The sequence below is a fragment of the Sceloporus occidentalis genome, unplaced genomic scaffold (assembly GCF_023333645.1).
Source record: "Sceloporus occidentalis isolate IW3139 unplaced genomic scaffold, rSceOcc1.0.p SCAF_3, whole genome shotgun sequence".
Taxonomy (NCBI): Eukaryota; Metazoa; Chordata; class Lepidosauria; order Squamata; family Phrynosomatidae; genus Sceloporus; species Sceloporus occidentalis.
Window position 1 is genome coordinate 73,125,212 of NW_028316983.1, and position 27,035 is coordinate 73,152,246.

Consider the following 27,035-nt stretch of genomic DNA (forward strand, 5'->3'; position numbering starts at 1 on the left):
AAATTGGGCAGAACATCCAATAAATTTCCTCAATAGTGGAATAATCAAACCATGGTGTGCCTCACTGTAAAAGCTACAGGACAAAAAACATGCTTCATTGACTCCATTTCCATATTATTACAAGGGCACCATCTCTCTGAGTAAGGGACCCCACCAAATCTGCCTTGGAGCAGTGGAAAAAAGTTGTATCTGGCCTGAGAACATCTGTGGCATTTTGGCACTGTCAGATTTAAAATATAGTCATCTGATTGGAAAGGCCCAATGTAATGTACATTCAATGCACTAGGCAAGCAGCTTACAAACTGTAGGAGCAATAACACAGATCGCAAAAAGCTATGTCCCACAGTCTCTGCTTTTGAGATATTTAAAGGCCATCTCCAATCCCAAATTAGAAAGGAGTGAAGAAAAGAGACCAATCGAAACTGGGGTTTTTTTTGCAAGAAGTTTGTAACAAATACTTACATAATTGAAATTTAAGAATATGAGATAAATAAATCAAAACTAGAAGGAGGAGCATAACTTAAAGTGTGAACTGTTTTGCAATAGGGGACAGAAGAGTGGATAATACTGGGTAAGATATCTTCCATTTCTGAAAAAAAGGAAAATGGGGCAGCAGGTATTACAGACAAGGGAATTGGAATTGATTCTGGAAAAGATCCACTGTTGGGATTACCCTTCTCTCTGTGAAATTGGTGTGTGTATATACAAGAGCCCTCTCAGTTTTTTGCCCTTTGCACTTTTATTCCAGTGTGGTAAGGGGGGGGGAGATACTTTCTGAGTACAGGAGGGTGTTTGTTCCATTAAAGTCATTGGGGCTTACTTCTGAGAAGACACTCATTGGATTGTGCCTCAAGAAACATTTTTAAAAAATGAGATGGAGAAAAGGAGATACTTTTTTTGCCCTTAAACAGGAATTCTTTTTGCAATTCACATCAACCATCCCAAGATGAGTAACTTTCTTTCTCAACCTCCCACCAAGATTAAGATTGAAATTTCAGTCCCATGTCCATTTATTTGGGAGTAGAGTCATAGAGTTGGAAGAGATCACAAGTGCCAACCAGTTGTGCCATGCAGGAATTCACAAAGCACTCTCAACAGATGGTCATCCAACCTCTGTCTAAAATCTTCCAGGGAAGGAGACACCACCACACTTTGAGGCAGCATATTCCACTGTCGGACAGCTCTTTCTATCAGGACGTTCTTTCAAATATTTATGTGGAATCTCTGTTCCTGTATCTTGAATCCATTGCTCCGTTTTCTAGTCTCTGGAGCAACAGAAAACAAGTCTTATCCATCTTCAATATGACATCCCTTCAAATATTTAAACATGGCCATCACGCCACCTTTTAACCTCCTCTTTCCCAGGCTAAACATAACCATAAGTCACAATGAAGTCAGTAGGACTTACTGCTTAACAGACTGAAGAAGAAGAACCCTCCCTCCAGTCCATCTGCCTTGGTCTAGGCCTCAAAGGGAGAGAAGAATTGCTGGACCTGATCCCCTCCCCCCTATTCCCTTCTCCTTTTGTGTCATGTATTTTTAGATTGTAAGCCTGAGGGCAGGGAACCGTCTATTATCCCCTCTGTTGTAAGCCGCCTGGATTCCCAGTGATTGAGCGGCAAATAAATAAATCCTACTATTACTGTACTTTGTTAAACTTTAAAAGGCCTGGGGTTATTGAAAAATAAGGATATAAAAATAAAACAGAGGAAAGTAAGTTCTAAACCAGGATACATCAGGCAAGTAATGTATCATACAACTTGGATGTCATGATAATTCAAGAAGCAAAAGGTGGGCAAACAGATAGTGACACACCTATAGGGTCATAACACAGGATTATTTGTGTTCTTAACCACTCACACTTTGAGAGAAGAGCATCTTTGTGTGCAGCTGAAGAGGCAATATATCATAAAGGTAAGATAACCTTCGTACAACTAAATGTGATTGCTATAAAAGTTTAGAACGAAATAGTGCAGCCCAAATTTTTAAAAATACAGGCGCATTCACTAAAAAGAGAAGTATATATTTGCATGTGGATTCCCACTGTCAGCCATATTCATTCTCTCTCTCTCATAAACACACACACACAGATTCACTCTTCTGCATTTATCTAATGCTGGAGCACTGCTGATTGTGTGAACCCAGTCAATGTGAGTTCTGAACTACATAAGCACTAAATTTTTAAAAAGAAATCTATTAATTATATTTAATAAATAAAATAAATGCATATGTTCTTTTATTAAATGTAGAAATATTTTGATAGACATGAGATTTTTTTACATGGCAGCATCCTCCCATTTAGTCTGAAGTTCCCATATAGTCATACAAGTGGTCTAACCTTTCAGTCCTGTCAATCATGTTATTCTTCTAGATTGGCTGAATAAGGTGGGAACTAGAGACATCGTATTGTTTCAGCATTCTTGCCCTTCCCATGACTAGAGAAAGCCAAATAAAGTATAAAAGTTGGAAGGAAAGGATGCGAGATGCATACATTGCTGGCATTAATTTATAAAATAAATGTATAACTAGATATCTGCTGCTTCTATAGTATATTTAAATGTTTTAGATTAAAATTGTATGTACGTATTTCACGGACTGATTTAATATGTTTTTAGTTTCCTTGGGAGGGGTTATCCTAAAAAGGTTCTTATAAATACAGAAACGAATATCAATTTACATAATTTATGCAGGTGACACAGAATTTAGATGGGAGTAGATTTTTTTAATATTTGGACACAAAATAAAATCATGTTTTAGCACAGTGTAAGCAGTCAAGTTCTGCATATTACACATAGCAGCTACCTATCATATCCACAGTTGGTTCTTTACCTTCCACTTTCTTTAGGAATACTTCTTGTTTTCTAGTATCTTTGATTATACTGTCCCAAATCAAGTAGATTAGCTATGGCGGGGTACAGACCGCACAAAAAGGACAGTCTCCCTGCACCTAGTTTTGGTCTGTGGGGAAGTAGCAGCCTCCAGACAGCGGGGCTTCCCCGCGGACCAAAAAGAACACATGAAAAGCAGGTTCTTCTTGCGACACCATTACGGCATCGCAGTGTGCCAATGGTGCACTCGCGGTATCGTAATGGCGCCATGACATGAGGACGCTATGGCGTTGCCATCTTGATGCCCTCATCATGTGGTAGGGGTGAGGGGCATCTAGAAGCGCCACCCTGAGGCACCCCTCACATGTGACGAGGGCATCTTTTTCGGCCCGTCTGGACTGGGCCTGTGTGTGTGTTGTTTTTCTGACTTATGATAACCACAAGGTGAACCTATCACAGGGTTTTCTTGGCAAGTTTCTTCAGAGAGAGTTTGCCATCGCCATCCTCTAAGGCTGAGAGACCATGACTCACTTAAGGTCACCCAGTGGGTTTCCATGGCTGAACAGGGATTCAAACTTTGGTCTCCTAGTGTTCTTGTCCAACACTCAAACCACTACACCACACTGGCTATACAGTATACGGGCTATATAGCTATTCAGATTCCCAAAGCTTACTTTTGAAGGATGGATCTCTTAATGACAATTTCTTCATCTAGATCTGCTTCATTGGCCATGAAGAGCAACCGCTTTCCTGAATCGTCCACTCCAATGAAGTCACGTTGCTCCACTGAAGTAAAAAATCAGAACAGAACCATCTTACAGTTGTGCTTTAATGCAATCTAATGACAGAAGAGATGGTTACACATTACACCTGAAACACAGCGTACATAAGAAGTCAGCAGTTTTGTTTTTCATGAAAGCTGAGAATATTCCTGAAACTTCTAGCACACACATGCCATTTGGGGAAGACATCAAAGAAAGATCAAAAAGTATCTGATGTTGCCCTGCAGTTACCTGCATCGGTAATTTGAGAGAAAGACGTGCAGAGCAAAGAAGTTCCAAAATGCTGGGAAAATTTCAGAGTTCATGTCAGTTTTGCACTGTATCAGTATTACTGCTTCAACAACTGCAGTATTAAAAAAGACACCAGTGATAATGCAGATTCACTGCAAAATACTTCCTCTCTTCACCAAAACTCAGATCAGTTTTTGCATAGATGGTTACTGTTGGTAAGGTTTATTGTTTCATCCAAAAATATTCATAAACTGCTACAATCTTGGCCAGCCAGGGGAAATGTATAGGCTTTTCCAGAAGAAATTCTAGAACCAAGTAATCTCCCTTTAAAAGTGACAGCATCAAGGTTGGGGGGCAGGGGACAGGACAGCACAAGCAAAATGGTAGGAACAATTTCATTCAGGAACCATGTTTGCTCTGTCAAGCAGAAGAGGAAGGTGTTTTTGTATAATTGTCACTACAAGCTTATAATGATTGTATATTGTGTTTGTTTTTTGAAAATAGCTGTCCACTACACAATTTACACTTGATATTTGATCATTTATTTCTCCTGGTTTTGTATTCAGGCCAATTCAAATTTGATCACAAATTAATTAACTTTCTTGCTACAAAGAATGGAGTAGAATCAATAGATTCTGCTGCTAGAAAATGGTACAAGAGAAGAGAACTGTGCATAACTGACTGCAGGATTTACCACAGCTGATGCCTGGACACAAACATTTTTTAGTACGAGGATACTGCTGTTAGGATAACATCATAACAACACAATGGCTTTAACAGATTCTGGCAGATAGAAGCAGAGATTCTGAAGAATTTGCTTTGAACTGTGTAATAACTATCATATTCTGCAACAACTGCCAGCCCCTGAAAAATGTCAGCAATTAGAATTCTGAAAAAACAAGTCCATTTACCTAGCTTTTTCTTCCCTTTTTGTCCAGGTACAAGTTCTGTGGACTCACAGGCTTTCTTCATCAGCATGGACAGTGTAGCATCATGGGCTCGAAACAAGTCAACTACTTCATGAAGAGCAACATCAGTAATCAAATCGCAGCTCAGCACCAACACATCTGTCTGTCAAAACAGATGAAATTATGTAAAACACATGCACATACACCCCTACCTGAAATGTCAATATTAAAAAATAAAAAGCAAACCAGCTATATGGTCCATTAATATAATACTAACATCACTGTTGCATAATACCTTATAAAGCATCAATACTAATTAAGACTTTTGCCTATGATATGTACAATTTCACCATATAAAATTTAAATATTTTTGTTATCTAATTAATATCTGTTAATCATGTCCAAACCACTTCATATCAAGAGATACAACACTACCAAATGTTTACAGCCCTCCAATGTTGAAGTTCTGGCACTCATTTACCATAACTATATTCCAGAGCAATAAGTGTAGAAGGTCAGGTACGGAAAAGTACAACAATTTCAACCTTTTAATTCTTCTTCAGCTTAACTCCCCCACCCACCACCCACCACTACCTTCATTGAGGTGGTATTTAGATGCAAGGCTCATGTTGCAGTAGAAAGACACAGTTGGTGTAACATAAATTGAAACAAGAAAAAAAAACAATCACAAGAAACAATGGGCCTAGAAGTATGGTGCAGCTTAACTTTACTGAAAGGCCATCTACTTCTTATGACACAGTAAAAGAGAAAAGTGTTGAGCTTGTTCCCTCCTCCTTACCATCTCAGTCATGACCACAAAGTATTATTCAATTCCAAAGAAAGGAAAACTAGGAGTATATAAGTTTACAGTCTCAGTGACATTTTTAAAGAGTTCCTGTTAAAAGAGATTTATAAAATCACACTGGCAAGCAGTGCAACCCTGAAATATCACTGTGCAGCAGCTACTGGAAGAAAGTGGCAGAAGAAGCATGTGCTCACCTATTGTACAAACATCTCAAAGGCTCTTTATCCCAAATTCACTTACTCTGAGACACAGCAATAAAAAGAACAGGTAAAATGTATAGTCAATGCAGGTTCTCTCAGGATGCTGCTTAGCAAAATCTCTCAGGATGCTGCTTAGCAAAATCTGCGATAACCTTTGCTGTTCTTCATTTAATTATAAAGTTTAGACATTGTTCAGCTGGTTATGTGTATTTTCCATACATAAAAAGAATTGTGCAAAATCAAATTTTACAACAGATACAAATAAAGTAGCCAAAACAGTATCAAATGTTAAGACATTAGAATGTTAAGCCAGCAGGAAAACATAACAATAAAAACAAAGACAGAAACATGTATCTGGGGCTGAATACTACTGGGGGGGAAATTTTTTAGTCTGATGCCTATAGGCCACCAATGAAGATTCTAGGTAGTTCTCGTAGGAGAGCATTCCAGACAGGTGCCATTACTGAGAAGGCTCTTAGCCAATGTACAAATGTGGGTTGATAGGACCCAGAGAAGACCCTCCAAATATGGTAACTGGGTAGGAACATACGGGAGCAGGTGCACATTTTGGTAGAGTGGTCCTAAGCTGTTCAAGGTTTTAAAGATTAGTACCTGTTACCAATATTTTTCTCCCTTTTACAAATTTTCTGTCTCTGAAATGGTTAAAGAGAAATGAGCTATGGTAACATTTAATAATTTTGTTGAACATGACAAAATTTTCTCCCTAGAACTAGCCACCTAGTTCATCTTCTGTCTGCATCATTTATGCTTTTATGTAGGTTCTCAGATAGCAAGATTTGTTTTTCAAATTATATAAACATTTTCATAGGCAAAACTGCTTTTAACAAGATAACATGATGAATTTGGAGCTTGATGGAAATGTGGAAGAGCAGAAGTAAGCAGACCAAATTACTGATGTGATCAACAGGTGATTCCACCATTACTATTTTTTGTTTTAACCAAAATAAAGCCTTTTCTTAAGGTATTAGTTCTCACGTACCTGTTTCAAAAAGCAGGAATGGATTCTACATTAATTTTAGCACTAAAGCAATTTTGTACTGCTCACAGAGCTTCTTCATTTAGAACAACCCAATAACAGTTCCTTCACTTTCCTCCAGACTATTCTTATATTTCCCTGTAAGGGATTATGGAAGATGCTACTAGTGAAATGGAAACTTTATCCCAACTATTTCTCTCCAGCACAAGAGACCCTTTCGCATGTCTCTTTCAAATAACACAGGGAAACAAAGTTGATTGCTTTCGTAGACAAATTTAACATTAGATGTATACTGATAAAGTCAGAAGATATCCAGCAGTAACTGGGTCACAGGAATTCTGATACAAATGCAGTAGTTTCTATTGAACTGCAAATCAAAGGTGAAAATATCACTAATTATGCCTCAAAGAGCTTGGAAAAGTTTTTAGAATTCCAGTGCTGAGTTAGCTTGAGGATTCTGGGAATTACAATCTAAGCAGGCTTTCCAAGCCCTGAAGCTTGCTTTAATATTCAGAGGCATGTCTTAAAAATAATAACCACATTTCATTTGCTTACTTCAGAGCAACTCCACCTCAGCAAAACTGTAAAGTGAAAAAAAATCTTCCCATTCAGACAATTGTACATAGTTGTAAACTAATCTTGATAGGGCAAAATCTTTAAAGTGGTGAATGTCAAACCTTCCAGAATCATTCTGACAGTTCTAAATTTGTTCCAAATACATTTTGCAAATATGGTGACCCTTTAGCTACATTATATTATACATTTCCCAAGAGGGTATCTCTTTATTTCAAAACTGAGAAGGATTCTCAGCAATGATGCAAGCCTGTTGGGCTCACAGGCAAGCTGTTAGAAACAGCTATCTGGACTTGTTAACTCGATCTTGTAATTATTTAACTAATATACTTTAATCTGTCACCCTAGTAAACTGCCAACAAGGCTTTCATAATTGTGAACAGGCTTCTCGTTTTAGGATGAACTTTGGCAAAGACTGAATGCAAGACCCCTGAGGAGCGCAAGGGAACAGAACCACCAAATGTCTGGTTGCCATCTGTTCTACCCATTTACTCCCTCAATATGTAAATAAACGTCAGAGAGCAGAGGGACCTGTGAAACATACGGTTGCTAAGGAAAGCCCACATTTCTGCCTCTCCTCCTGATGAGCAGAGCAGTGGCCTCAGATGCACGCTGAGAGTACACCATGAAAGGCTCTTTTGGGATTCAACAGTCTCCCCTTTGAAACGGCCAACACCCTCATAAATAAAGCCCTTACTGTCTGATGGATGCCCCCTTTCCAGTTTGGAACCCCTGAAAGAGTAAACTAGTGGCTGAATGAAAAAATAAACCAAGCCAGCACCCTAGTAGAGGATTGTATTTTCCTATACTCTATGTGGTTGGTGCAGCAGAAAGAAAATAAATGGCATAGTCCACACTATACATAATATAAAAATCTAGCACACCTTCACGATAAGCCACTGACAATAACAGAGAGAGCAGGCAGCCATTTTTTAAGACAGAATGGAGTTGCCATCCCTGTTTGATTTCATGATTGCTGCAACCATAAAAAAATACATTTGGCATATTAGATACATCAACACTCAGTTACTTAAAAGAAAGCAAATTATAATTAATATGAACTAATGTAAAGGGCTGCTGTGATAGAGAGGTTTGAGCATTGGACTATGACTCTGAAGACCAGAGTTCAAATCTCTGCTTGACCATGGAAACCAGGTGGGTGACCTTGGGCAGGTCACCACTCTCTCAGCCTCAGAGGGTGGCAATGGCAAATCCCCTCTGAAGAAATCTGCCAAGAAAATCCCGTGACAGAGTCACCTTAGGGTCACCATAAGTCAGAAATGTCTTGAAGGAACACAACAACAAGGTAAAGGGAAGTGACATCACTAGGTTGGCATCACCGGGTGTGGTAACTCATGGTGTCACCCCCAACATCCACCTCCTTCCATACCACACCATAAAGAGTCCTTAGTTATTTTTTTTGTACTAATGTTACTCGTAATTCCCATATATTACTGGATGTTGTTGTAACATAAATAACTAGAAAATTTAAAATTATACCTTTACATTGCACTATCATACACAGCCTAAATATATTTAAATGTACATTGTTTCCTGTGATGAAAGGTAATATTTTTAAGATAGGGTGTTTTTAAAGAAAATCGAAAAATAATATTTAAATATTTATATTAATTTTATTTATTTATTTCAAAAAATTAAAAACTGAGGCCTCTCTTTTCTCCTCCCACTGAAACTCAATCCACTCATCCCATCTCTTCAGTGTTTTAAAAGAAGAGAGGCAAATGCCACAGCCAGCTTTTGCCAACGAGAAGATGTTTGGGGAGCAGTGCCATTACCCCTCCCATTATGCACTTCATGCATCTGAGGAAGTAGGCTCAGGTCTACAAAAGCTCATGCTACCAGCTTCTTTCAGTTAATGTCAAAGGTGTGAAAAGATCACTTAACATACTGATTTTCTATACTAACATGATTACATCTTGGAATTCTATCCCCACTTCAGGGTGTCATGTGGTGCAGTCCACACTCCCCACACCCCACTAGTGATGCTCCTGGTAAAGGGTCTGCTATGCTTATTAATAAGCATGTTTAGCACAAGATTGAGTTTCAACACCAGCTTCACACTTTAGAAAATGTCTTACTTCCCAATAATTCAGAACTAGTTGACTTTGACTTGGGTCCTAAATTTACACCAAGATGTGGAACCCCAGAGATTCATACCACTGGGCCTCTTTAGGAATCCAACAACTGACATAACTTTTTTCTCTTTGTTAGATTTTGATAAATAGTACACGCATAACTGCTCCTTATAAAGATTTATACTTGCCAAATTGCAGACCAAAAGATGTAGAGGATTGTGCACTATAAACTTTTAAAACTTTGGCTTTTGTTTTTAAGCAGAAATGCAAGTAACCTTTTGCTCCTTGCCAAAATTCACAGGAATAGCATCCTTTTGAAGAAATCAAGTTACTGTATATACCCATGTATAAGCCTAGAAATTTTAGTCAAAAAATGACCCAAAGAACTTGGGTCGACTTATACACGGGTCAATGTAAGCACTGTACTTTTAATTCTTATCCACAAAGGAGCCATCCCCTAGTGAAAGATGACAGCTTAATCCCTTCTTGGCACACCTAAAAGAAGCATCAACCGCCTCTACTATCTCATCCATCCAGCTTTTAGGGTGAGCACAAACAGTTATGCTTGCAAAAAATTGTAAGTTCTTTAGCATCGTTTTCCTTTGCTTCATCTTTTACATTCTTTGTTACATGTTGCTAAGTTTTACCTTCGACTTATCCAAGGGTCACATTTCAATCCATAATTCAGGCCCCAAAACCTGCCCTCAACTTATACATGAGGTTGACTTATAGGCAAGAATATACGGTAGGTAGATTTCTGATAAACAAGTGAAGGGAGTTATGCACATGAGCAACCTTTCCATTTGTAGAGTGTCCAAAAAATCCCACATATCTATCCTCAATAGCCACAAAGGAAAATATACTTTAATATTTAGTTTGTGCACTAGTGTAAGCAATTGATGTTAAATTTTCTTTCCCATAAATAAACTTCATAATTCAGTAAGGAACACAACTCTTTCAGTTTCTTTACAGCATTAATTAACATGGTTCAAGTTGTTATGGGAATCTAATTCTGTACATATGAGGGTAAGCATAACACGGTATAGCATGGTGAAAAGAACAACAAACACAGAGAAAAGATTTAATCTCTGATGGTGACTTCCATTGCAACCTTTCTAAATAATTTAATAATTAAACACGGTAGATGAAATAAAGGGCTAATTCTGGTGCTAATCCTGCTCGAGTACATCTATCAAATCAGTGGGAACCTGGTAAGACAATACTGTTGTAAGTTCATTGCATCAATGGACTCTCAAATTGGATTTAGGCCAAAGCCTCTAGCTGAACAAGCAACTGTGTACCCCATCATATGTGTGCTGGGAATTTCTGCATCATTTCTGAATTATTTTATGCAAGAAACTGATTAATATAACATCACTTGAACTGGACCTCTATACAGCACTCCTTCTTGTATGACATTCTCCCTCCTAGTGAAATAAACCATAGTGGTAGAGAATGAATTCCTAAGTAGGATCACGAAAGACCTACCTAGACTCCTATTCATTTCTGCTTACACTTCTTTCCTAAACAAGGCAAGTTTTGCATTGTGAACTAATAACTTTCACATGTGTTTTACTGTCAGAATTGGGCTCTAAATTGGGCTGTTGCCATGATTTTTTTTGTTACATATTCCATTGCCAGTCCCCTTGAACCTTTACTTTTTGCTGTACAATGTGTTAACATCACGGGAAAAGCAGAGGCATCTCCATGGGGCTATCAACAGTGGTAAGTGAGGCAAAGAATTTTTATTTGTATTTTAGAGAGCCAAAGTACATACTTAAAGTACAACACTACATACTTAAAGTACAAGGAATATCTCTTCAATAAAGAGTCTGGTGAAATGATTTCAAGAAAATGAAATGCTCTGTTTATCTATTCCAAAATTAACTTGTAAACTAGTGAGGAGAAAGTCCCATTTGTCTCTTCATACATGAATTTCATGGTTCTCTTCTTTTTTAATCCACAAGCAGTAAAAAAAAAATCTCTATTACAAGCTTAAAGTTTTTCTTTCCATGGTCCCCAAGTTCTCATCAACTGTAGGAGAAAGATTTGGATTCCACCTCCCAGGCGTTACAGTGAGCCTTCTTACATCATGTGTTTGGACAGGGGATTTTTCAAGAGAGGAAGTGAAGCACTAAGCTGCTCCATCCAAAACTACACGGATCAGTGACAGTCAGCAGCATATAGGCCACTGCTGTGACATCACACTTTCCACAGTGCAATTCCAAAAGATGTACATACCAAACAAATCTGGACTCTCAGTCCTAGTTTAGTTGTTCTGAGGAATTACTTGTCTCTCTTTCCCTTATGTATGGAAGCAGCCTAGATATGTATTTTCCCCAAATTTTGCTTTGACGAAACTAGGAGAAATCAGGTGGAACACCTGATACATCTGATTTCATAATCAAAGTCTTACCAACAATGGTAGCTTACAGTGTGATGACTGGTGCACTGTGTGTTAGTCAAGGCTTCCAATACTCAGCACAGAAGGAAAATGTGAAATTGTTCCATAGCTGTTAACTGCAGGAACACTACACTTAAATAGCTTTCCAGAATACACTTGGTGACAGAAGGTGGAGAAGACCTTAACAGCATGCAAAATACTTAGGGAAAACAAAATGTCGACAGAGCATATGAGCACACATACATACACTCCAAAGTACTAGCTACATATTTCAAACTCCTGTCAAAAGATCCATGCAATTACAGCAAGTTGTGAATTGAAGTCAAAAACAGCTTTATTTTGTTGTTGAATCCTGTTATATATACAGTAATAGAATGGGAAGCAATATTGCAGTGGACTCCTCCACCACGACCTGGTTCTTCTGACATTACTGACAAAATGTCTGCCAAATGTCAAATATTGAACTGAAAAAACTTTGTCCGCTTTCAGACACTACTTCCTGCCAGAAAAAGAGACATGGAATGAGCTGGATGCAATGTCCCCAAAACAGAAGTGGGACATCCCCACTCCCTGACATACTCACACACATTAAAACAGATCTCAACAGGCTTACCTGTAACACGAATTCAAATCTTAACACTTCACTTTTACAGTCCTAATTCTGTTCATGGCAGCTGTTGCAATAAACGTTTCTATTGCATCACATGGTAAACGGATATGAAAATCATGTTAAATATTATAAACAATGCACCACGTAGAACTTGAGGGGCCATATCTAGGCTGGTAGTGATTAATATCTTCTTTACTGAGAACGTATTATCATGAGCCCCATGAACTATAGGATATTTTATTTTAATTTTATTTGGTTATTTTACAACATAAAATCTCGATTCTTGAAATTGTTGTCTGGGTTACATACTTCACAACATATGTAATCCCATACAGTAATATTTCCCCCCAAAAAAAACTTCCTTTCCTCCCCCGCCTTATGATTATTGTTCCATTATTGTCTGTTTGCATACATAAATCAGTAATCTAATTTCTAAGAACATCTGAAATCCCATGTGTCCTTAAATGTGCTAATTATTTGGATAGAAGTAATGAAAGAAAAGAAAAAAAATATTTTTTTAGAACATTCAATTTTCACCTTTCCGGCTTCCTTACAACCATCTTGATTTACAATATGATACTATCGGATACCAATCTCTTTCAACTTTATCAGTGTCCTTTTGTTTCACATAAGCTGTAAGCTTATCCATCTCTATTGTGTCCATTAATTTTTGTAGCCATATATCTAGGTTCGGTACTTCGTTACTCTTCCAGAATTGAGCGATTAGGAGTCTTGCTGTTGTTACCAAATAAAGCAGAATTCGCTAATATTTCCTTTCAATTTCTGGTGATATTTTGTTTAACATATTTAGTAAATATATTTTGGGTCTTAGTTCAAATTTTATGTTCAACATTCTTTCAATAGTTATGTGTATTTGTTTCCAATAAATGTTCAATGAAACCACGTGCCTTGTGCTGCTTGACATTTCCAACATAAATTTAGCTTCTTTCCTACAATTTTGGCCAATCTATTCGGAGTTAAGTACCATCAGTTTTCCATTTTCCAATAGTTCTCTCTCATATTTTGTGATAGTGTAAACTTCTTGGGTTTTTCTCTGGCATATTTCCAACTTTCTAAATCAATAATATTTTCACAATCTGAGAAGTAATTTGTCATTACTTCTGATATTATATCGTGTTCCTGATCCAATTTTTGTAGAAATGTATACAGTTTGGATGTTCTTTTGTATTCTTTTCCTAAGAGTATTTTGTCGAATTCTTCATTTTCTTCTTATCAGTTTGAAATCCATTTTATAATGCTCTTTCAATTGTGTGTAGAGAAACCTGTGCATTTTTATATCCAGCTGTTTTAGTTCCTCTATTGATTTCATTAGATATTGTCCATATTGAGTTTTGGTAATCAAGTCTCCATAATTCAACCATTTATCTAAAGTTTTCCATCTGCCAAAGAAAGCTTCATGTGTTGAAATCCACAGAGGTATTTTTCTGTATATTTTCTTTCTGATTTTCTCCCACGTTTTTATTAAGGATTTCCTGATTACATGTTGCTGACATTCTTCATGCACCTTTGTTTTCACATAATATAGGTAAGCATGCCAACCATATCTGTTGTTGAAACCTTCCAGATTTAGTAAGTCCTGTTTTCCAAGTTTTATCCATTCCGTCAACCAGTTCAAAATGTTGGCTTGGTAGTAACGTTCTAGATTGGGGACCCTTCCCCCTCCTTCTTCTTTTTGTTGTGTCATTGTCTTCCATCCAATTTTGGCCTTTTAATTGTTCCATATAAAATTTTGGATATCACTTTGCCACTGTTTGAATGTCTTGCTAGTAATATAAACTGGGATTGTTTGAAATAGATAAGTGATTTTTGACAGCACCATCATTTTTATTGTTTCAATCCTTCCCATTATCGATAGTTCCAGTTTTGCACACCTATGTAAATCTTTTTTGATCTCTGCCTATAGTTTCTTATAATTATTATCAAATAGTTTGGTATTTTTATTTGTTATCCAGATTCCTAAATATTTTGTCTTTTTCCTTATTTGACATTTTGTTATCTGTTCAATTTCTTGTTCTTCTTCTTTAGGAATATTCTTTGTAAGTATCGTAATTTTGCCTTTGTTTATTCTAAAACCGGAAACTCTTCCGAATTCTTCAAATGTTTTAAACAATTTTTCTATTTGATTCAATGGATCTTCCAAAACTACTACAAAGTCATCAGCGAAAGCCTTTAATTTGTATTTGGTTCCTTTTATTTTTGTTCCAACAATTTCTTTATTTGGTCTAATTTTATTGGCTAGGACTTCCATCACTGTTATAAAAAAGGAGCAGTGACAAGGGACATCCTTGTCTCATTTGTTTATATATATATCAATGTTTTTGTCTTCTTTCCATTTATTATAAATTGAGCTTTTTGATGTGTGTAAATTTTTTGAATCCAATTTATAAAGTTTGTCCCTACATTCATTCTTTTAAGAAGTTCAATCATAAACATCCAATTGACGTTGTCAAAAGCTTTCTCAGCGTCTGCGAATACTAGGGCTAATTTTTTCATAATATTCAAAGATGTTGACTATGGTTCTGATGTTATCTTTTAGATATCGAGAGGGTAGAAATCCTGTCTGGTCCAAATTAATGTATTCTTGGAGGACCTCCTTAAATCTATCGGCCAGAATGGATGCTAAAATTTTATAATCAATGTTAAGGAGGGAGATAGGTCTGAACTATAGGATAATTTTTGTAAAAGAAAAAAATCAATTCATTTTATAGTAGTTGGTGAGGCAGGCTTATATGTTTTGATCTAATGTTTGTTTTACTGTTTATATGTGTTCTGGTGGCAGCTGCTGTTTTCTTTGCCTGCTGGAGACAATCACGCAGCTACATTAGAATCCCATTCTATCCCAGCTCGACATTTATTGTCCTGGAGACACAGTGGATGCCTGTCCTGCAGCCACTCACTCATAAACCACAAGGTTATGAGTCCAATACCAGCCAGGGGCTCATAGCTGACTAAGCCTGGCATCCTTCCGAGGTCGCTAAAATGAGTACCCAGCTTGTTGGGGGCAATCAGCTTACACATAGTAAACTGCTTAGAGCACTGATAAGTGGTATTGAAATATACTTGCTATTGCTTGCTATTGTTTACTGCAGATATGTCACAGTAGCCAAATGTCTGTGATTCTCAAGCTCTCCTCCACCATCCTCCCAATGTCAATACTAAAAAAGTTTCAGCTAAACAAAGGACAAGGAGGGGGAGAGGACAGAACAGACCTTAAAAGACTATGTAAAAAGAAGCTTCTTTGTCATTGTTAAGTATGCCTATATGTCATTTAAAAAAAACAAACCTCTAGGTATTGCACATAATTTGCAACAGTACACAGGCTACAGCTTTAATAATTAAAGGTGCATAGATTTGGCTAGACACAAGGCAACAGACTGGATATCTACTTGTCACCCAATATAACCAATTCATCCCCCCCCACCTCACTTGCTGAGGGGACAATCCTGCAAAAACATTGTAGAACCCATGTGCACACCATCTGGTGTGGGATTTCCCTTCCAACTAGGACTCAGGCAGGTCCAACAGCCTGTAAGCCCATAAGCCTGATCCCATTAGCCTACACTCTAAATTTTCTTAAGGTCTTCCCCCAAACTGGATCAGGTCCGATACACTCTACTACTAAAGTTGTGACAATAAAGCAGCAAGCATATCACCAAGTAAGTCATTGACATTTTGGACAAGATGTGAACAGAATAATCTTACTAGGTTGTTATTATCACCTCATTAGCAAAAAGCCACACTACATTTCTGAACTCTTCTCCCTTTGCTTTCTCCATCTTTTAAATTGTTCTTCCCATTCTAAGCCTATGACGAATTATTGCAGAGAGGACAAAGAAGTAGGGAGTCTTCAGTGATTAATTCAGATGGCATCAGTCTTATGATATATTAGCAGAAAATAAGTTGGTTTGTGGCCACGTTTATATATCACAATAAGCAATCAATCCTGGCTTAATAAACCATGATGTGTGCTAGGTACTGTGCCAGTACATGAGCCAGTAAACAAACCAGGAGTAGTTTTCTGTTGTATCCAAACCAGGGACTATGTTTAATTGCTTCCATATCCTGGGCTGTGCTGTATAATGGTGTCATATCAAATGCTTGTTTGTTCTTGTATGGATATGCACATATCAGGTTCTGTTAGATGACAGCTAAAACAGGATGATCCCAGAAGAACTGTTTTATCTGTCATCTAAAATCAGCTGAATATACCCAACATATTCAAATTTACATGAATGTTCTGACTTTTGTTGTAGTTATCTGGTATGAAACAGAGAATGCTTAAGTCTTACAAAATTTCCAGGTCCACGCACCTGAACGAGATTTTGTCCTGGAAAGGGCTGATGTGTGACTAAAGAAGAGAGTGGGATCAGCCATGAGGCAGAATGAGATAGTGACCTCAGTTTACTGATATGGTGAGCCATTAACTTCAGCTGAATGGAAGACAGATCTGAACCAGTGCAACACAACACTCTTGCAGTTCTGCTTCATCATCTCAAATGGAGCTTCTTCAAAGAGACATTTCAGTGGACTGAGTACCATGTTAATTAATGAGAAGGCGGTAGTATTGCCTTTGACTCACCTTGATAAACAAGCGCATAATAAGTTACAGGGATTTTTTTTTTTTTTAGAACAGAGGTAGACAGAAGTGTGGCCTTTTAACCAGGTGTGCTCCTCCAAAGCTATTTTTGTGCTCCTTGGCTCTCCCAGACTCCCTGGACTGTCTTCCTTCTAGCCAGAAAAAAAAGTGACTGCCTGTCTTGGAAACCTCCTAGCATTTCACTTTTTAAATAGACTTTTGGGGCCCCCTGCACTGTTGAACATCTTTTTAAAAATTATTGACCAAAACAAGAAATAGCCCTTCAGTGCTTTTTGTTTTGTTTTCTAGCATTAAACTATCTGTGTGGCTCCCAGAGGGTTTGGGGGGGGGGGGCAGAAAAGTAGCCACACCTACCACAATTGCCAATCCTGTTCTAGAACCACAAAAATATAAAGAAAACAGAACAGACATGTTGCATTTTTAAGTGGTCATGTGCAAAACAGAGGGCCTTCTCTGTAGGGACACCCCAACTTTGGAATGCTTTTCCCTGGCGCTCATATTGTACTCTTTTTTGACACAACATTAACATCTTTTTATTTACCCTTTTTTTAACTATTATATTTTCAGATGATTGAATAACTATTCCTCATTATTGTATTACCATGCTTATCATCTGGCTTTTTAAAACATTTTTATTTTTAATATATATCATCCTGAGATCCATTTTTTGGATGAACGCATGGTTTTTAAGTTCTTAAAATAAATAAACAAAATGGGGAAAAAATAAATTCAGTAGTGTAGACCCTTTCCATCCACGGGGGTTTTCTTCTACCCTGTCCCTTGCACATGAGAAAAATATAGACACTCACATCCCCATATTATTCAGCGAGCAGTGATGTGCGTGCATCCACATTAGCACATCTGTTTGCATGCACCATCACTGAATAATATGGGTTATAGCAATCTGCGGGCAGTGGAATTGGTGAATCGCTAGCTCACTGATGTAGCAGACTCAATGTAGTTTGAATCAAAATATCAGAGAAAATACTGACTATAGGATGACAAAAATCTGTACAGGCTGAATTATAAAATTACAATTGGGCCTTCATGTTTGTCGGGGATCTGTTCCAGACCCACATCACCCCACAGATATGAAAAATGCAAGACCCCAAGTCTCACTGTCCCTAATGGTGACGTGATGTAGGCATGTCTGCTATCGCAGCCACACACACATGCCGCCATTGGGGATAATGGGGCTTGCCATCTGCAGACCCCACTGTATAACAAAACATCTACGCGAAATGAAAAAGGGAGTCAAAGGATGAAATAGTCTGATAAACATTGGTTTACTCTCTCCTTTTTTGACCTTAAGCTTGAAATACGCTTGACAGTATGGTTTCACAGGTACCTTACACAATGGGTAATGCACACAGGTTTATAAGAAAGCAAACCTTTGCAAGACAATTGAGACTGAAAATCTTTATTATTTACCTGGGAAGACAGTAAGTAATCTGATTTGTAGATGCATATATAGGAGTGCCCTGAAAGTTTCTTACAAAAGATATTTGACATCTGCAGTAACTTGTATTACTAGATTTGAGGAGGAAGATTTTTTTTTTTAACAGACAGTGGGAGATTTCTCTCTCTCATTTATTGATGGACTACATTTATAACCCACTCTTTTTTCAACTAAAGGGTGAAACAATCCGCCCCTTTGCACCACCATCCGGGTGACTTCAGAGCGCCGCCTTTTGACACTGCACACTCTGAAGCTGCCTGGAAGCTGGATTCATACTGCCTGGTTGCCCACACCTGAGCTGACTTCTGGGCACTCTTGCAGCATGGCGTTTAGATACTGTATGCCGTAGGGATGCTGTAAAGTCTCAGTGGGGCAGGAAAAGCTGGCTTTCTGCCTGTGCAAAAAGGCAGATTAGGGCCGCGGCATGCAGTTGCCACAACCCCAATCCAGCCTTCTCAGGGGCGGCTTCAAGCCACCCCTATGAGGTGGTCTTTCGCCCCTTAGTAAACTTTGACAGGTAAATAAAATCAAAGAATCATAGAGTTGGAAGAGACCACAGGGGCCATCCAGTCCAACCCCTTTGGCACGCAAAATACACAATCAAAGCAAAATGACAAATCTGACATATTCTCTAAAGGTATAAAGCACAGGAAAACTCTGAATAAGTTTCAGGTTGGAAGACATATATTTATTTGGTACTGCAAATCTAGAAATGCACTCATTTCTTCATTCTTTTTATTCAGTATCATTATCATTCAAATTCTTACAGTTGGATTTTTTGCTCAGCACTTCTGTAGTATATGATTCCTTCTTCCTACTACATATATGTACATTACTCATGTTTATTACAACCAAAATACTGTGAAAATATATATTACTAAAGCAATAAAAAGACAGTGATACCTTTATTTTCTCATGAATATGTCGTAAGGAGTCTGCAGTCCCCATATCTGCATCATCAGCAATACACACAATATCAAGCTTCAACTTTGTCTCCAAGTTTAGCACTTTCTGAATGTCTTTTGTTGTAACCACAATGACCTCTAAAGTGCAGAAGAAAAGGCAAGGTGAACAGAGCTATGAAAATTCATACATCATCCTGTCTGTCTGCTGAACTGAATATGCCTCCCTTCAGGGTCTCAAAACTACCAAAGGGTTCTTGTAAGTGATTTAGTAATCTGATCAAGTTCCTCCAGAATTCTCATTAAACACTGAATACTATTACTGACTTTAAAAAAAAACAATACAAGATGTGAATGAGTATAATTCCCTGCATTTTAATATTTTTTCAATTTAGCAGTTTATATTTGTGACATGAGAACTTGAAAAGATAGGACTGTTAACCTAAATATTCTCTGATACATAAAGGCACGTGGAAACCTCCCAATGCTGCCCTCTGAAAAGAGTATTTAGAATGCTGACTACAAATGTGAGAAAACCCATTTCAGATCTGTCATCGGGCATTGAAGTTCACATCTTGGACAAGCTATCATTTCTGAAAGGCTACTGCATGCTTTTATGTGATGGAAAAATTGTTGGGAGCTGCAATCAACACTAGCTCCCCGGCATGTGTAGCTGTATAATATGTAAACCTACAAATGGGGGCTTGTTACACTCATGTATTAACTTGTTACACTCATGTATTAACTTGTGTACATACTTATGACAGTATGGGGAATAGCTGTGTCAGCTGGTACTCCTGACAGACAAGGGGGAGGCCTCTGAAGAATATCTGTCTCCCAGCCATTCCCACTTTGCTGCCACAAGGTTTCAAGAAAGCAGAGCAGAAGACATATAATACTGTTGTTCAATAACACACACAATACTGGGGTATCTGTTATTATGAGAGTAATGTGATCTGAATATAAATCCAATGTTGGTATTGTAAACTGCTCTTTGAGCAATTACAGTTGAAAATCAGGAAACAAATATTGTAAGTTAGACAGTGAACATTCTACTTAATAAACCTTAATGTCTTGCATGAATATTTTATCTTGTCTAGCCTCTCTGCAGGACTAAAATGTCTCTTAAATCTTTTCTGAGGAAAGAATGCCAATAACAAAGTAATTTAACTCACAAGAATAAGGCTACTTTTTGTTGATCAGCATGCAGCTTGATCAGTTTCTACTATGGAAATAAAATATGGGAAAAATAGAAATCCTAAGCTATTTTTGACACAGGTTTGTAATTTTTTACTGGCTAGTATGTATTGTCTTGAGCCATCCTAGGTGATAGCCACTGTCTCAAGGATAGAGACATACAAGGCTGGCAGAGATGACTTCTTATTATGCATACTGGGGTGAGGAATGTATGGATCTCTCACTGTTGTTGGACTACAACTCCTATAGGTCCCAGTATGATTAACTGGTAAAGGATGATGGGAGTTGTGGTTCAACTTCTTCTGGAATTTACATAGAACTAAAGTATTACAACTGCATACTTGGCTCTTTCTCCTTTCTAGTCTCAAAATATTATTGAATTAAGAAATGAGCATTCTCCATAATACAGCCTTTTGTAACAAAGAAAATAATTAACTATTCATGCCAGGCTAAAGAAACACAACACCAGAGAGGCTTATCCCAGTTTCCACACTGAACTCATGGAAAACATATGTTGTTTGTGGACAAGTGGAGCAGTGCATAAACACACACACACACACACATACACACATCCCAATATTTATTTGCAAGGCTGCTTACCAGCATGATTCTGGAAAGATTTATTAACCATGTAATAGTCAAAACACAGCACCCAGGTACTATAATGAAGCAGTTCTACAATGTGGGGGGAAATCCAACCAAAGCAGAAACCTGTTTAACACTGAGGCGGGATACAAACCGCTGCTTTGCGGCGGTCTGCCGCCGCCGCCGGTTAGTCTGCACGGGAGCCGGAGCCTCCACACGGCGCGGCTCCCGTGCAGACTGAAAAAGAAGCTCCAAAATGGAGCTTCTTCTTGAGTCGCGTTTGCGACGTAGCGAGGCGCCAGGGGCGCACTCGCTATGTCACAACGCCCGCGACGCGTACGGACGCTCAGCGTCCGATACGTCAAGATGGAGGCGCCCATGTAGAAGGGGCGCCGCCATCTTGTACGTATTGAATACGTACTAGGGTTAGGGGGGTGCGGAAGCACCGCCCCTTCCTAACCCTAGTACGTATCCTATACGTACTAAATGGCGGTATGTATCCCGCCTGAGTCACAGCCAGTGGGCAGCATCCAACTCTAGACTTCCACTAATGGAACAAGAAAATCCAGCAGAACATTCAAGAAGCCATCGACTAATCTTCTTGCAACACTCCAGCATCCTAAAAATCTTCCTGAAAAACTTTCTTGAGCTGGTTTTCTGTGGTTCTGAGGACTACAGGTAGGAGCAAGTGAGAAAAGAAGGAAATACTGTACTTTTTTTACTGGTTCTATAACACTCATGCAACATTGGATTTAGGACAGGAACACATTCAACAGTCCTTAATCATTCTAAAAACATATCTGCGGGGGGGGGGGGGGGGAATATCCAGCATACATAGTTTGGTTCATATACAATTAATATAATTAGACCCCATGTTTACAGAGGAACTAGAATATTATTTACCCCATAATTCATAATGAACATGTTTGTATTTATGTCATGAACTGCAGTTACATCGTTAATCAATTCCAAACAAACATGCTAGATTTATGGCCAAAACTATTGGATTTCTATTAGACTTTTATTCTGTATTTCACTTGCTTTCAAAGTCTTAAAGCAATTGTATTGTATTTTTGGATACAAACATGTTGCATGTAGGGAGATAAGTTCACCTCCAACCAATGATTCTGCCACCAGTAAGACCATCAGAGAATGAAGTATTTAAAAATGGGAGAGTCAGAATAATCTATGTTCTAAACTTCATGTACATTAAAATGAGTACAATGTTCTTGTCCAAACCTGCTCTTAGGAATGTTCCAGATACAGACAGACAAATTGAAAACTGACTACACTGGAAAAAACAATCAAACACCAACCAGTGGTGCCAGTGTTTAGGGACATATATGACACAAATCAAAATAAAGAACCAGCCTTCTCCAAGTTTGTACCTTCCAGATATATTGGACTACAACTACAACTCCCAGCAGGCCCAACCAGCATGATGAAGTACCTCTATAGTGTATATTATAGCTAGATGTAGGAATTCTGAATAGTTGTTTAGGCTGAAAAATAATATTAAACAACTGCTGTTCTCAACACAGTCAGTCCAAGGTTGAATTACATCAGAGTAATTGTTGACATCAAGTGTTAAGCAGTCCAACTCAGAGTGAAAAAATGGATCAGTAGGCTGAAATCAGTAGGCTTACTGAAAAGCTGGCAACTTTATCCAAATAATGATCCCTCCATGGACCACATATAGGCCTTCCGCTTACTATATGGCATACTGCTTCAAGTAAAAAAGAAATGGGACTTATGTAGCCACTACATTTTTTAAAAAAAAATGGTAGTAACCTAGAAAAGTGCACATATACATCTTTTCTGAAAATTCTTTTCAAAATCTGCCATCACAGAATCACTGTAACACTATATTTAAGTAGAGAGGAATGATACACTACACATCCCATATTATTCCCTCCCTCCCAAGCTTTTCCAAAGACAAGCATCACAGTTGGGACTGACTACACCACTACTTGTGGAGCCAAATTCAGTTTTTTTTTATTATTCTTTGTGGTTACTTCCTAAACATGCTAACAATACATCATGATGCCAATTCTCTTTTCTCTCTGATATGATTGTATCATTTCTCCACACTGCAAATCATACTACCTGTATAAGCTTTTCTAATAACATTTGTTGCTCACCTTCAAAACCAACCTGTTCCAGCAGGTTGAGTGGATACCATATCAAGGGTTTATTTCCAACAGGGAGGAGAGCTTTAGGGATGCTTGAAGTCAGATCCATCATGCGGGATCCACCACCAACTGCCATCACCACTGCTTGAAACTCCATGATAAAGACCTAAAGAGATTAAATAATTTATAATCAAGAGTTGTCAAACAGGCAGTATACACTCACTCCACAGGAAAAAAGCACAGAGCTAGCAGTCAACCATATGACCACCCAAATGCTATTGGGCTGCAGCTCCCATCTTCCCTCATCATTAGCTATGATGGTTAAGACTACTAGAAACTGCAGTCCAACAACAACTGGAAGGCCACATGATTCCTACACATGCCCTACATCCAGAAACAATGAAATCACTCCTAGAAGCAACTTACCAATAGGCTCCTGGATGGCTTTGCTCTCAATTCCCCCTCACAACCAAGCTTTGTGAAAGAATACCAATTTTACACATCCACCCAAAATCTGAAACATAGTGCTTCCATTAAAAAAACAACAGGGAAAGGGGGCCTCCAACCTGTGCCAGGGTAGACTTGAGGGGAAAAACATGCTTCACACTCTTCACAAAGTGCAAACTTTTGTTATGCTGATTTTAAAAATTCTCTTCCTACTGCTTTTCAGCACTAGACTTGGGAGGGAAACTACAATGTGGTGTAGTGTTCTGTGCATTGGATGTCGACCCTGGAGACCAGAGACTGATTCCCCACTCATTCATGGAAACCCACTTGGTGACCTTGGTGGAGTCACACACTCTCAGCCCCAGAAAACTCAATTTTAGGGTCGCCTTAGGGTTACCATAAGTCAGAAATAACCTGAAGGCACCCAACAATAACAAAAACGAACGTTGGTACTTATCCGTGATACGTTCATTTCCAGCAGACAAGTGTCCTAGCATCCTGTATTCTGGGTTAAGCTCCTCCTATTCGCTCCTGTAGGCAGGGACAATAAACAAAAGACCGGCCCCTATATAGGGAGGAGCTAACCCCCCTGGGCCTCAGTAAATAACAAGCCAAGCGACTAGTAAGGTAAATCAAGGAACTGAACTTTAGTAACACCAGCTAAGGGTTAACTGGAACATCTTAGAAAAAACTAGTCCAAGAACAAACAAGAACTCAGAAAAACCAATCCAGCAACAAGAAAAACAAGGCAGGTCCACCAACAGGCAAGCAGGGTCAGAGGCCGCAGGCAGCACCTGGGTGGGCAGGATGCTAGGACCCTCGTCTGCTGGAAATGAACATATCACGGGTAAGTACCAACATTCGTTTTCCCAGCAGACAGGGTCCTAACCTTCTTTATTCTGGGATTTACAAAAGCCCTCTCAAACTGGGAGGGAAGTGCTGCTAGAAGACTGTGGCCCCCGACACAATCTGTTGGAGGACCCTCCTTACAGATGACGCCTCAGCAGACTGAGACACATCCAGTTTGTAATGTCTTATGAAGGTTGAAGGCGACTTCCATGTGGCCGCCCTGCAAATGTCTGACAGGGAGGCGCTAGTGGCCAGGGCCGCAGAGGTAGATGCACTCCTGGTTGAGTGCGCCATCACCCCCTCGGGCAGAGTGAGATCAAGAGTTCAGTAGCTCTCTTGAATACAAGACCTCATCCACATAAACAGAGTCAAGGCAGATACCTTGCACCCCAAAGAGCCCGGGAGAAAGGAAATGAACAACATTTCAGATGACCTTAAGGTTGAAGCCCTCTTGATGTAGATTTTGAGGGCTCTGTGCACATCCAATGTGTGCCAGGTCTTTTCCAAGTCCTTCTTAGGATCGGGGCAGAATGAAGGCAGGAGAATGTCCTGTGATACCTGAAAGGCTGAGTTGACCTTAGGCATGAAGGCAGGGTCTGGACGAAGGCACACAGAGACTGGCCTAAAAATACACAAGTCTTTAGGTACTGACAAGGCCCCAGCTCTGACACCCATCTGGTGGAGGTAATGGCCATGAGGAAGATGGCCTTGAGGGAGAGGTGTTTGAGGGAGGCCTCCCAAAGGGACTTGATCAGCCCAACCGTCAGCACCTTTAAGACTGTGTTCATGTCCCAAGATGGAAAACGATGTCTGGTGGGCTGGATCTGTTGGAAATGTTAAGGAAAATGCAACATGGGACATACAGTGAAAGAAATAAAACATGTATGTGAGAGTCAGGATGACTCAGCAAAAGCAATTAGAAGCTACACAGGTGTAAAAGGTAATGTAATTAGCAAGTCCTAAATGCCAAGGACAGAAATGCAAAGTAGATAATTGAACACACCTGAGAATTGTTAAGTGGACAAGGTGAGATGATGAAATCATTAATTGTGGGATGAACCAAGAGAACCAATGAAAGTGGATGTACACGCCCACTGGGTGGAAACTGACAAGAGTGGGTGGTGTTTTCCAAGGGCTATAATAATGGCTATGAATCCCAATGTATTTTGTGGGTAGTAGTGAGGAGTATTGGTGGAGTTTTGGAGCTGTATATAGTAGAATAAAGTAGATCTTTTATATAAGACTACTGAGTTGTCTGGTGTCTTGAGTGAAGATACAAGAGCCAGCAGGATCCTGAAGAAGTGTGAAGACTTCTGTGGAAGCAAGAGTGAGAAGGCTTGGAGAGTTTGTCAGGGTCTTCAGCCTATTCTCTGAAACTCTGCTGCTTTAGAGCAAAGCTTTAACCACTGGCCAAAACTGGTCAGCGCCGGTGCATAACAAGGTGGTGAGTTTGAGCCAGAAGGTGAAGAGCTACAACTCCAATCATCCCTGACAGGAAACTCCCCTCAACAGCCTCTTAATGTGAGGATGGCTGCCATTCTAGCTGCTCTCATATGGAACAGAACTGACGTGATGGCAGACACCTGCCTTATAACCATGTTGGGTCTTAGTCCATTTTTAATGCCATCTTGGATGGACTATAGCAGATCAGCCACTGAAAACCTGAAGCAGTCGATGAGAACTTGTCTAAAAAGTGGATTATGGTGGATGATGTGATCAATCAGAATAGAACCTGATCTAATCTGGACCTATGGCAGCTTCCACCCGATCACTGATCACCCTGTCAACTGGTTATAGCAATGAAGGTGATATTAAGGTGATTTCACGTCTAGCAATTAAGACTTACCGCTCTGAAAGAATGTTAATGTCTGACCTCCAACTAATATTTCAAAACAATGTGCAGTTCTTTACTGGAACATCTGCGAACCTGTGTAAAATAAGACTAATTCCATGATTAGGCAAGGGAGACACTGGATTAACCTTTACCTCGCAGACATTGGTGAGTCCATGCAGAAGCGTGGATGCACTCTGTGTTAACAGGGCCTGTGGTCAGAATTAAGTCTGATTTCATCTGAGGCTTCAAAAATCACCCCAACTCCATGTAGCAGACTATCATCAACCTTTATGAAGGCTGAGAGGTCTCCTGGCTCAATGAACTGCTGATTAAGGAGTCATGAAATGGGAACAGAGGGCTTGGCAAGGATAGCCCTCTGGTATCTAATTTCGAGGAGAGGATTTTCTCCACAAAAAGGATCTGTCAAAGGAAAACAAACCTAAATTTTAAATAATATAGTGGGCCCTCGATATGTACTGGAGTTGGATTCAGGACTTTGCATGGATACCAAATTCATGGAAGCTCAAGTCACTTAAAATATAGTGGCATAGTAAAATGGGAGTCTCTTGTATAAAATA

The 27,035-nt window shown here is 39.0% G+C and overlaps 1 protein-coding gene across 1 annotated transcript in view; it reads right to left on the reverse strand.

The window, feature by feature from the left end:
- Positions 1-27,035, reverse strand: part of EIF2B3 (eukaryotic translation initiation factor 2B subunit gamma) — a 108,310-nt gene that overhangs the window by 75,783 nt on the left and 5,492 nt on the right. Inside the window, exons 2-5 of the mRNA XM_089518637.1 lie at positions 23,337-23,493; positions 19,415-19,554; positions 4,753-4,912; positions 3,503-3,614 (exon numbers count right to left, since the gene is read on the reverse strand). Coding sequence (XP_089374763.1) covers positions 3,503-3,614; positions 4,753-4,912; positions 19,415-19,554; positions 23,337-23,484 — 560 coding nt within the window. The 5' untranslated portion in view covers positions 23,485-23,493. The remainder of the gene's footprint in view (positions 1-3,502; positions 3,615-4,752; positions 4,913-19,414; positions 19,555-23,336; positions 23,494-27,035) is intronic.